The sequence below is a fragment of the Chiloscyllium punctatum genome, chromosome 17, assembly GCF_047496795.1.
Source record: "Chiloscyllium punctatum isolate Juve2018m chromosome 17, sChiPun1.3, whole genome shotgun sequence".
Lineage (NCBI taxonomy): Eukaryota > Metazoa > Chordata > Chondrichthyes > Orectolobiformes > Hemiscylliidae > Chiloscyllium > Chiloscyllium punctatum.
This window is the reverse complement of record NC_092755.1, coordinates 95,322,940-95,336,066: the sequence shown is the minus strand read 5'-3', so window position 1 is coordinate 95,336,066 and position 13,127 is coordinate 95,322,940. Positions and strand designations below refer to the sequence as shown.

Genomic DNA, 13,127 nt, shown 5'->3' with positions numbered 1-13,127 from the left:
GTCACATCTCTGCTCGCCTCTGATTGCCTGCTCACTGAGATAAAAAAAATACGGTCCGGCCTGAAGTTTCATTTCCCTAAAGATTCCCTCGGTATTTGAGAAATGAACTGATCTCCAGCAGCAAACAGAGCTCCGTTCGGTTTCACTTTCCATTTCCTATCGCCACTCTGTCCAGGTCCTTCACTGAGCAGTGACTCAGGGTGATTTGATGTTGGATTTACTGTACATACTCAATTTGAACAATGTTTGCTGCTAATTATTTCATCTCGACCCCAGATTTCCTCTCTAAAACAATCTTCATTTTCAAACGAACAGAACTAGATGAAACTGCACTGCCTTCATATCTGTAATGAAGCCTTTGGAATTGCATTCAATTAAACATGGTGCCACATACTTTGTGAAAATTAAACTGTTTGAGATTGAAGTTAGCAAACATTTTCTGTGAACTTTTCTCGGGTCACTCAGCTGTTCTGCGTCAGACCCTTTGTGGAAAAGCACTTTCTTTATTTCATCTTTCCTATGGTAACCCAACCATAAATAAACAGGGAAGAGGTGACAGTACAGAGGCTGGTGCTACAACAGCATCTCCACCTTACGGATGGGACCTTTGTTATACACTTTTATTCTTTTTTCAAGAGAGAGTTCTTGGGTTGAGTGTCAGGAATTGGTTTCTGTGGGATACAGAGAGTGTAGTAAGATGGCATTGAGCTGGCCGTAGTGAACTGTGGAGTGACTTCAAGGAGTGAAATGACCTGCTTCTTCATCGATTTTTAGTTGATGTGACAGTTTCCCGATATCATAACAAGCAGTTTCTATTCTGAAGTGTTTGTGAGGTGGTTACAAAGCTGAATTACAAACCTGGGCCTCACTGTAAAGGACAGGAGAATCAGGCAAACATTGTTCAAATTGAGTATGTACAGTAAAGATGGACACTTTTGCTGAGATGTGCCACATTGACTGATCTGCCTGAATTAGAGAGACATTCCATTATAACTCTGCCACTGAAAGTGTTTGGTAATTTTCAGAAGAGATTCTAGGAAATTCTTGAAGTGTCCACCAGTGCACCCAGTATCCCTGTAGCATCCAATTCCAAAACTTTAGGAATTAGGCCAGGGGTGCAATGGATCTGTTGCCATTTAATACCATAATGTTCAATACCTGGGTGCCTGTCTTTGAGAAATGTCTGAGGACTGTGTCCAAGTTCTTGAAATTCTCTTTATTGGTCTTCCCTGTTATTAGCCCATCATCTCAATAAATGATGACCTGGAGGAGACTTGCAAAATGTTCTTTATCATCCGTGGGAAAATGGTACAGGTTGATGATACCTCAAATGGCGACCTTGAATATTGGTGCAAACGCTTAGGCGTATTAATTGGAGCATTAATTGGGACTCCTCATCTAACCGCAATTGCAAGTACGCATGGCCATATCCAGCTTCATCCAAGACATCCCCTCCCAACCCCCCTCTTCCCCACTTCCAGCTTTGCAGAGAGGTCCTCTATGTGAGGGATTGGGTATTTATTCAGTTGTCGGTTTGTTTAAAATCCCCACAGAAGGGAACTGGCCTGTCAAGCTTCACTATCAGTATGTTCTGCGCTGCCCTTTCTGGAAATTACTGGCTTGATGATTCCATCACTTCCTAGTCACCTCATTGCTGCCTCTAATTTTGCATGTAAGGCAAATGGCACTGGGAGGGCCCTGCTGAATCATGGAATTGCTTCCTGGTCAACAGGCAAGTTGGCATTGGCTCCTTTAATAGTTCCTCGAACTGCCGGGAAAACCTCCAGGTATTTATTTGGGACTTCACTCAGGCAGCCATTTTGTAATCTAAAATTGTTGAACCAATCCCGGCAAACCTTCTCAACCAATTTCGTCCCATTAGGCTTGAGCCTGAATCTTTACCACAATCAGTGGTAACTGGACCAGCTGCTACTCATGTGAGACCAGACTAAAGTTGTCCCCTTAATCTGTAGAGATTCCTCGATGTAGGTTATCAGTTTGATTGAAGTCTTACACAAACTTAAGGTTTGGAATGCAGAACAAATTTTGTTAAAGACTGGTTCTGTAATCACTGATACAGCCGCAGCAGTATCAACGTCAATTCGAATCAGGTGACTACTTAACCAGCATTTATTTTGATTGGTTCTGACTTGGACGGTGCTGACCAATTTAACTGGTCCAAACCAGATGTGGATGGATATTCCAGAGTGAGCGTTCTCCTGGATACCGACCTGTGAGTTCTCTTACTCAATTTAGGTCTAGTGGGATTCTTTTGCAGACTCGAATACACAGATCATCAGCAACTGCCATCCCAGATCCTGAAGGAAATGTCTATAAGAAATAATCTAGTAATTGACATTAGTACGGCTTCCTCAGAGCCAACTGTGAAAGTGAACAGAACTTCTGACCTGCCTGTTTATGTCTATCAGTCAGGGCTCCCTGATTGGAGCAGGTTAACAACCCCAATCAGAGAACTCATGCTCTCTGTCAGGTCTATGTGGCCGACCTTGTTACAATCACTATACTGCCAGCTCCATCACTGGTACTCTGAGTTGTCACAGGCCTCTAACTCATTAATTTCCATGTCCCACATAGGTTTATGCAGACAGGTGTTTGAAAAATCAAAATGTCCCTTTGAACTTTCTGATTTTCAAAATGCTGTTTTGAACAGTCTATGTGAACACAACATTTAAACAAAAGGCAATTATTTTAAATAATTTCCATAGTTATGATTAACAGAACCAGTTGAATTATCTTTTGTGACATTTCTTACTTGTTCAACAAAGGATTATTGCACAGAGCAGGCACAATATTGAATCAGGGTGTGACGGCAGAAAACACGTCCAGGATTGGTTAGGTATTTGTGGAGTGTGGTAAAGCTCAGGCAGAGACAGAAGATAGGTCAATGTGGGGAATCAGGTGGGCAGGATCGAGGGTAGGGTGGATCAGAACATGGGGGTGGGGGACAGGTCATGGGAGGGTTCTCTCATGCTCCCCTTATGCCCCAACTCCTGTCCGTTGTTCCATTCCCATCCCCATCCCATCCTTTCCATTATCTCCACTCGATATTCCACATATCCCCCTCACAAATGGTCCTTCCCCTCCTCTGCACACTAGTACCTCTTTTTGCCCCCCACCCCAGCACCCAGACCTTTCTCCTGCCTAGTCCTCCCCACTCTTTGATGCAAATTCCATCTGCTCCAGCGATCAGTAATGATATCTCTGAAAGATTGATTAGAAAATATAAATTAACTAATGATCATTCACTAGCTTTGTGGGCAGCAAGAGTTTGTCATGATGGAGTGCAGATCCTTGGAGTGCTCACAACACAGCTGAGGTCTTCCTTATTGGGTGGTGAGGTGTGATGGGCAGTTACCAATCACTTCAGAGACACATCTACACATAAGATGATCTGTCCCTCAGAAGAGTGTCACCATGGAAACAGTAAAGAAAGTGTGTCAATGGTACCTGACAATCCTTTATACTTATGCTTAATTGTTTTGAGTTTCTCTCCCACATGAAAGCAAAGTCCAAATTTTGATCTTCTCACGAGAAATATGTTCATTCTTTGTAATCCCTCAAACCCAGAGACTACATTTAGTTCTAATACAGGTATGTGAATGTACAGATTCTATATCTATATGGAGATCTTGCTGCACATAAATATTGGCTGCACATAAATATTGGGCTGCACGTTGACATATATCGGCTGTGTCAATTTGTCACGTTTCATGGTAAGCTTCTCTCTGCAAGACCCATCCATCCTAAGGCCATACGATAGAGGAGCGGAATTAGGCCATTCAGCCAATCAAGTCTGCTCTATCATTCAATCATAGCTGATATTTTTCTCAACCCCAATCACCTGCCTTCTCCCCATAACCTGTGATACCTTTACCAATCAAAGCCCATCTCTCTCTCTGCCTTAAATACACTCAATGACATGACCCCCACAGCCTTTTGTTGCAACGGGTTCCTCAGATTAATCATCCTCGAGCTGAAGAATTTCCTCATCATCTTAGTTCTGAAGAGTTGTCGCTTCATTCTGAGGCTGCACCACAATATCCTTGTCTCTCCTATTGTAGAAACATCCTTTCAACATCCACTCTATCGAGGCCCGTCAGTATTCTGTAAATTTCAATCACATCATCTACATCCCTCTTAAATCCAACTCATGCAGGCCCAGAGTCGACAAATGCTTCTTTCATGATAAGCCATTTATCCACTGGATAATATGGAAAATAAAGAGCATGGAAGCATGGGAAGGGTTAAGTATGAACACCATTGGTGACGTGTTGCAAGGGGTCTGTGGAATGCAGGATGGAATAAGAATAGTGGAATGCTCTTACACCAATTAGCAGAGTAACATTGAGGCTGAAAGGTCACTGTGGCAAGATGAGATAATACACTTAGCCTCACCTGTTGAGTATTATTATGACAAGGTTGGGACCATAAACATTTGGGACATCATGTTTAATATCTAATTAATTGTTAGTAGAGTCGGCCTGTTTGAGACTATTGACAATAAGTATCTAATCATGACATTAGGAAAATATTCAGTAGGGTCTAGAATGAAGGACCATTTTTGCAAAAGCTAACTGTGACATTAGAATAACATGAAGAAGAATGGAGGAATAAAACTATAGTGGGACAACTAAAGAGATAATGGGAACTAACATCACTGGTTTATTGTGTAGCTAGAGTGAGGTACTGTTTTTAATATAGTCAGACATGCTGATAAGCGAACAGAAACATGATAAATAAAATTTAAAACCATGGGCGCAGAGGTTCAGGGACATTTGAGAATCTGCTTTCTCAGTGTCATGGTTTTTTGTTTGCAAATAAAAGGCCTATTTCTTGAAGATCTCTCTGTGTCTCCTGGTGATTCTCTGCATTTTCTCCACGACAATAACTCTTGTAAATCTCCTCTAGACTCCTCCCAATGCCAACACATCTTTCCTTATATACTGGCCCCAAAATTGCTCACAATATTCCAAATGCGATCTGACCAGGGTCTGATATGGTCTCAGCAGTACACCTCTGCTCTTGTATTCCAGCTCTCTTCAAATGCATGACCACATTGCTTTTGCCTTCTTAACCTCCAACTGAATCTGCCTTAAGATAGCCATGAACTAGCTCTCTCACATTTCTGAAGCCTTTCCCCATTTAGTCTCTGTCTTTATTCTTCCTATAAGGTGCATAACAACTCACACTCTCACATTGTACTCCATCTGCCTCTTCTTTGCCCATTCTCCAAGCCTGTCCAAGACTTCTGCTAGCCTCCACACTTCCTCAATACTGCCTGATGCTCCCAATATCTTTGTATGACCTGCAGACTTAGAACAATGCTGTCAGTTCATTCATCCAAATCATTAATGCTTGACATGAATATTCGATTTCCCAACACTGATCCCTGCAGAGCTCCTCTAGTCACCAGCTGCCATCCTGAAAAAGATGCCTTTATTCCCTCTCTCTGCCTCCTATAAGACCATAAGACCATAAGATGACGTGGTACGCCCATAAGACAAGGTGGCATGGTGGCTCACTGGTTAGCACTGCTGTCTCACAGTGCCAGGGACTCTGGGTTCGAATCCAGCCTTGTTGCTGTGAAGTTTGCACATTCTCACCATGTCTGCGTGGGTTTCCTCCCAGAGTCTAAAGATGTGCAGGTTAGGTGAATTGACCGTGTTAAATTTCCCATAGTTTTCAGGGATGTATAGGTTAGGTGCATTAGTCATGGGAAATGTAGAGTAATATGGGAGGGGAATAGGTCTAAGTGGGATACTCTTCGGAAGGTAAGTGTGGATTCGTTGGGTCTAATGGTCTGTTTCCACACTGTAGGGATTCTATGAGCAGAAATTAGGGCATTCAGCTTATCGCGTCTGCTCCACCGTTCAATCAATGCTGATATGTTTCTCAACCCCATTCTCCCACTTTCTTCCCATAATCCTTGATCCCCTTGATACTCAAAAACCCATCCATCTCCATCTGAAATATAGTCAAAGACCTTGCTTCCACAGCCTTATGTGACAATGAATTCCATAGATTCGCCACTCACTGGCTGAAGATGTTTCTCCTTATCTCTGTTCTATAAGGTCTTCCCTTTACTCTAAGACTATGCCCTCGGTCCTAGTCTCTCCTAACAATGGAAACATCTTCCCAACATCTACGCTGTCCAGACCATTCAGTATTCTGTATGTCTCAATAAGATCCCCTCTCATCCTTCTAAACTGCACTGAGTAAAGACCCATAGTCCTCAAATGTTGCTCATATGTAAAGCTTTTCATTCCTGAGACCATTCTCGTGAACTTGCTCTGAACACGCTCCAAGGCCAGTACACCCTTCCTGAGATATGGGGCCCAAAGCTGGGTACGATACTCCAAATGTGGTCTGATCAGAGCCTCATAGAACCTCAGAAGTACAACCCTGCTTTTATATTCAAGTCCTCTTAAAATGAATGCCATCACTGTATTTGCCTTCCTAAATACTGACTCAACCTGCAAGTTTATCTTGAGAGAATCCTGGACTAGAACTCTCAAGTCTCTTTGCACTTCAGACTTCTGAATTATCTCCCCATTTAGAAAATAGTCCATGCCTCTATTCTTCCTACCAAAGTGCATGACCTCACACTTTCCCATGTTGTACTCCATCTGCCACTTCTTTGCCCACTCACCTAACCTGTCCAAATCCTACAGCAGCCTCCCTGCCTCCTCAAAGCTAATTGTCCCTCTACCTGTCTTTGTACCATCTGAAAACTTAACCAGAATGCCTTCAGTTCCTTCATCTAGATTGTTAATGTACAAAGTGAAAAGTTGTGATCCCAACATTGAGTCTTGCGGAACACCACTTGTCACCGGCTGCCATCCTGAGAAGGACTCATTTATCCCCACTCTCCATTTCCTGCCAGACAGCCAAGCTTCTGTCCATGCCAGGACCTTCCCTCTAACGCCATGGGCCCTTACCTTACTCAGCAGCCTCGTGTGTGGCACCTTGTCAAAAGCCTTGTTGAAGTCCAGGTAGGTGACATCCATTGGCTCTCCTTGGTCAACCTGCTTGTTAGATTAGATTCCCTACAGTGTGGAAACAGGCCCTTCAGCCCAACAAGTCCACATCGACCCTCTGAACAGCAATCCACCCAGAACCATTCCCCTACACCTAACACTATGGACAATTTAGCATGGCCAATTCACCTAACCTGCACATCTTTAGACTGTGGGAGGAAACCGGAGCACCCAGAGATGGGGAGAGTGTGCAAACTCCACACGGACAGTTGCCCAAAGCGGGAATTGAACCTGTGCCCCTGGTGCTGTGAGGCAGCAGTGCTAACAACTGAGCCACCCTGCCATTACTTCCTCAAAGAATTGCAGCAGATTTGTCAGGCATGACCTCCCCTGGGTGAAACCATGCTGACTTTGTCCTATTTTATCATACACTTCCAAATATTCAGAAATCTCATCCTTCACAATATATTCCAGGATCTTACCCACAAAGGGGTTTAGGGTAATTGATCTGTAATTTTCCATTTTTTGCCTTACTCCCTTTTTAAACAAGGGTGTCACATTGGCGATTTTCCAGTTCTCTGACACCCTTCCTGGCTCTAGTGATTCCTAAAAGATCATCACTAACGCCTCCGATGGGTCTGTTTCCATGCTGTACATCTCTATGACTCTATGACTACGACTCTATCTACCTTCCAACTCTGGGGTGTAGTCTATCTGGTCCAGGTCATTAATCCACCTTCAGGCAATTCAGTTTTTCTCGCACCTTCTCCTTGAAGATGGCCACCATACTCAGCTCTGCCCCCTCCCTCTCTTAACTTTTTGGGATAATACCCGTGTCTTCCACTGTGAAGACTGACGCCAAGTAATTATTCAGTTCCTCAGCCATTTTCTTGTTCCCACACTACTGTCACTCTAGCGTCATTTTCCTCTAGCCAAATGTCCACTTTTGCCTCATTTTTGCCCTTTATATCAAAAGAAACTCTTACATTCTTCCTTGATATTCCTGGCTAGGTTATTCTCATATTTAATCTACTTACTCCTTATTTCTTTTTTTTGTTTCCCTCTGTAGGTCGTTGAAAGCTTCCCAATCCTTTGGTTTCCCACTGCTCTTCGCCACGTTATATGTTTTCTCATTTGATTTTATGCTATCCCTGAATTCCCCAGACAGCCATGGTTGCCTCATCCTCCCTGTAACAAGCTTCTTTCTCCTCAAGATGAATCTCTGCTGTGTCTCCTGAATTACTCCCAGTTAGCCCTGCTATTGTTGGGGTTCCACTGTCTTTCCTGCTAGGCTCTTCTCCCAGTCAACGCTATCCAGTGCCTCCGTCATGCCTCTGTAGTTGCCTTTATTCAGCTGTAATATCGTTACCTCTGATTCTATCTTCTTCCTCTCAAATTGCAGAGTAAATTCACCTTAAGTCTGCTTATGAAGTCGCCCTCATTCCACAACACTAAATCCAGTATGGCCTGTTCCCTCGTAGGCTCCAACACAAGCTGCTCCGAAAGGCCATCTCAGAGGCATTCCACAATGTCTTTTTCTTGCATTTCACTCCCAATCTAATTTTCTCAGTCCACCTGCATATTGAAGTCCTCCATGATTATTAGAACAGTGCTCTCCATACATGCCTTTTCTATCTTCTGATTTATTTTCTTCCTCATGAGGGATTTCTCACCATAATGTCTCAAACTCACCTTATTAACTGCCCACCCAACAAAATGGCGACACTGTCCTGCTAGCTAGCTTGGTGCAACCACTTGCTGTACCTGAAAGAACTCACCACTACTGGGATATTCCAGAATAGACCAAATGTCTGGCACCAGTGCCACCTTTAAAAGATACTGTGTACCCGTGCAAACACTGTAAGCATGTAGCTGCCCTGTGTGGTGACTGGTGTTTTGTCCAGACATTGCAGTGAGGGGGAAATTCATACCTTGCTTTGTGCACAGGGAGCAGGAGGTCCTCACCGTTGGGCTGATGCAAAGAAGGACCATTTTCTAACCCACGCCAGGGCTGGTCATGGAGGTCATCACAGCAGACCCTGCCTGTCTCGGCTTGGTTTGCAAATCAGCTCAGTGCAGTCTCAGCCATCTGAAGGGGTGCATGGCTGTGTAGGAAGAATATCTGTGACCTTCTGTACTGATACAGGGTTAGAGTATCATGAATCTTGTAGCGGTGGTGCAGGGGGCAAAAGTAAAAACACAAGAGGCCAGTTTGTGTAGGACTCCTATGAGCATCAAGGCAGACTCAAAGTGAGAGAGGGCTAAGAGAGAAGGCTGACATCCTGAGATTCAACCTGATCCAGTTCGTGTGCTGGGTGCCTATCACCAAATGCAAAGTGCACTTGCAGTATTTCAGTGGTAGTCCAGTGCACCCCAAAATGCTGCACTGAAATCCTGCAAGGTTCAGAAAGGTGCTATGACAGTTCTGAGCAGCTGGGAGGCATTAGATGCCAGGACTGTAGATGAGGGCTGCATGTGGTTAGTCCCCTAGAGTAATTTATACATGGGGTAATATTATAACAAGGGGTTGGATGTGAGAATTCCAGACAAGCTGCTATCCAGCTCTTTACCATTATGGTCATTTTACTTGGTACGACAGCCTGAAACTGTTTCACTGCTGCAGATTCTGTTGGAAAGATGTTTTAATTGTTTGTTTACCTTCATTTGCAACAAGAAAGTTAAGCAACATGCTTAAAAGTGCTTTAATGTAAAATCCCAAACTGTTCCTCGTAATTATGTTATAATTCAATTCTGGATTGTTATCATTGGAGAAGCGATTGACACACCTCATGTTAACCGACAGAATTATACTACAACATTTCACGTTGTCTAAACAAAAAGACAAATTTTATTGTCAGTGAAAGGTATAAACATTACAATCACTATTAACATACAAATTACATGTAAGTACAGTATTCAATCAGGTACAATCAGATAGAATTCGTACATCTCTGAAGTATTCTCTTTTCATACACATCAATCCTGAAAGAGGGATAACCTAGAATGCATCCTTCGACAAACAGAACATTGCAAAAGAAAAGTCTGGAGATGCACTTTGCAGTGAGATGTATCTCATTCTGGTACCTTATGAGCTCAGTGCACATTCCTGTTGTTCATTTAAAATACTTGGTTTGACAAATCATCTGGAAATAGTTTTGTATTTGGAGATATGATGGACCAAATGTGGATTCCCAGATAATTCTCACTTCCAGATTATGAAGGAGCAGAAGCAACATTTAACATTTAAACTTGAATCCAAAGAAACAGCTTGATTTTCAACTCACATCATATGCCTTGATAAAATGCACAGTCCAGGCAATACATATCCTGTTATGGAAAAGAGGAGTCTTCCAAAAAAAAATCATTTATAATAAATACATGGCTTCTCAAGTAAAGTAAGATGTCAGAAAATATGTATTGAATATTTTAAATCATTCTTAACGAAAGGATACTTTGATCATCGTTTCCCTCATCTGTTCTATACAGTTATTACAGGTAAGTTTCTCCATTCGTACATCAACCATCGTGAGGCACAGCTCACTGGTGCTGCCAATTCGAAGCAGAAAACAATCATTTTCATGCTGCAAGAATGTATATGTTGTGAGTTACTGACCCCAGTTATTTCAACCAGGTTCCCCACAAACTGTAGACTAAGGGAAGTTGAGTTTTATCTGAATCCAGGTCCAAAGTAAAAAGGTTCAGTAGCCCTTGATAACATCTATTCAATAAAAAAATAGTCAGTTCCCATTTCACATTCTTTTTCCCCTCCCTCTCCTGACGTATCTCTTGCTGTTTGCAAGTACTGGCTAAGGCCTTTATGTACACATCAGGAATATGGGCATGGCTAGCCCCTTCTATGTATGGTACAAACTAAGAGTGATAGCCAAAGGCCATTTACTTGCCCATTGTGTTAGGTGCAACATTCCGAGAGAAATGGGTCTGGGTGGGTTACTCTTCGGAGGGTCGGTGTGGACTTGTTGGGCCGAAGGGCCTGGTTCCAGACTGGAATGAATCTAATCTAATCTTAACTGTGATCCTTAACCGCATTGGAATTGTATAAGTGGAGGAATAAAGCAGTAGATTTTGATAAGAGTTTTGAGGAACAACTCCCACTGATTGTGTATTAGTGCTGTCACAGTGAGCCACCCCGCAAACGCAGCAAGAGGAAGATGGTGCTCTCTGGCTGAATATTGTAGTCAGCAAGTAACCGACCATCCTCCAGCTGCTTCCCATCGTACATCAGGCGCTGCTGATTGACTGGGACACGCTCCTGTCGCTGGACTTGTGCTTTAAACTCCTCAACAGACTGAGAGGGACGAACATCGTATGTAGAAAGTTTTCCCTTGTCATTCTGCAGGAATATCTGCATGCGCTCCTCATTCTTGACGATCAGCATGACAGTGTTACTGGGAGAGACACAGTAGTCAGACAGTCTCTTGTTGTCCTTCAGCTCTTGAGTGTTCCCATTTTGTATCACCAGACGCTGTTGGTAAACAGGTACCTTGGTCTTCTCATATATCAACGTCTTGAGAGCTGACACTTGAATGGAAGGATTGATCTCAAGTGGGACAATGTCACCGGTCATAAACTTCACCTGCAGTATCATGTTGTCAAATTGCTGTTGAGAAATGAACAGGATGTTAGTGATGGGGATGCTGTGTTTTGTGTCTCAGAACATTTTGAGCATACAATGGCTTTTCCAGACATTGACAGAAGTGAGGGAACTAATCTGTACCTACTGTCCACCCAATTCAATCAACTTCTTCTTAATGATTGATTTCCAGTTGGAGAAATACTGCACACAAAAATCAGATGCCTCAGTACACACCGAACTCCAGCCAGTACCTATGGAGAGATTCTATTTTTGCTATTTGTGGACTAGGATTTCAGCATCACTGACAAAACAGATATCCCACTCCTGCCAAAGCCGTTCCCCTCTCCACCCCCAGATTCCTCAAATCTGCACCATTTACATATCTCTTTTAATAACAATTGATCAAAGTGGAGCTTATGAGATTCAAAACGGCCCATTTCACACTTGAATAAAGACAAAAAGTTGCTGATGTTGGGAATCAGACTCCCAGCAAACGCTGGAGAAACGCGGCCGTTCTGGCAGGAGCATTGCTGAGGAGTCAGCCCAGACTGGGAGCCGTCCCCCCTGGTTCTGTGCACACACACAGACTGCCAGAGCTGACAGAGCTGCTGACTTGCTCCAGAGCTCTGTCTATGCAAACCATTTCACACACCAGAAACCGAATTCTGCAATTCCCGAAACAAAAAGACGAAAAGAACTCACAATCCTCGCTGGAGGCTCCGCTCCAGGAAAGTTAAACAGCAGACTCGTTTCCGAGGCTTCTTTCCCAGCAGTTTGTCTTCCCTGCTTTGTTCACGCCGGTGTCCGATCTGGATGGAAGACGTGAACAGAACTCCCTCTCTCTCTGTGTCCACTGTAAGTGCCCGGTTCCCGGTTGCGCCCCCTCTGGGTCTCTCTCTCTCTCTCTCAGAGTCTGTGTTGCAGGTGCCCTCCTGTTTATTCTCAGAGCCGGTTTCTGAACGTCACATCTCTGCTCGCCTCTGATTGCCTGCTCACTGAGATATAAAAAAAATACGGTCCGGCCGTAAGTTTCATTTCCCTAAAGATTCCCTCGGTATTTGAGAAATGAACTGATCTCCAGCAGCAAACAGAGCTCCGTTCGGTTTCACTTTCCATTTCCTTTCGCCACTCTGTCCAGGACCTTCACTGAGCAGTGACTCAGGGTGATTTGATGTTGGGTTTACTGTACATACTCAATTTGAACAATGTTTGCTGCTAATTATTTCATCTCGACCCCAGATTTCCTCTCTAAAACAATCTTCATTTTCAAACGAACAGAACTAGATGAAACTGCACTGCCTTCATATCTGTAATGAAACCTTTGGAATTGCATTCAATTAAACATGGTGCCACATACTTTGTGAATATTAAACTGTTTGAGATTGAAGTTAGCAAACATGTTCTGTGAACTTTTCTCGGGTCACTCAGCTGTTCTGCGTCAGACCCTATGTGGAAAAGCACTTTCTTTATTTCATCTTTCCTATGGTAACCCAACCATAAATAAACAGGGAAGAGGTGACAGGACAGAGGCTGGT

General features: G+C 43.3%; 1 protein-coding gene across 1 annotated transcript; it reads right to left on the bottom strand.

The window, feature by feature from the left end:
- Positions 1-9,842: 9,842 nt before the first annotated feature.
- On the bottom strand, positions 9,843-12,488 carry LOC140488156 (polyubiquitin-like). The gene is made up of 2 exons (XM_072587995.1): positions 12,295-12,488; positions 9,843-11,616 (listed from the first exon to the last, which is right to left on the bottom strand). Exon 2 carries the CDS (start codon positions 11,602-11,604, stop codon positions 11,131-11,133), a length of 474 nt encoding a protein of 157 aa, XP_072444096.1. The 5' UTR covers positions 11,605-11,616; positions 12,295-12,488; the 3' UTR covers positions 9,843-11,130.
- Positions 12,489-13,127: the final 639 nt, after the last annotated feature.

What these genes read in the sequence shown, in the direction of transcription:
- LOC140488156 (XM_072587995.1), bottom strand. Translation starts at nt 11,604, where the DNA reads ATGATACTGCAGGTGAAGTTTATGACCGGTGACATTGTCCCACTTGAG.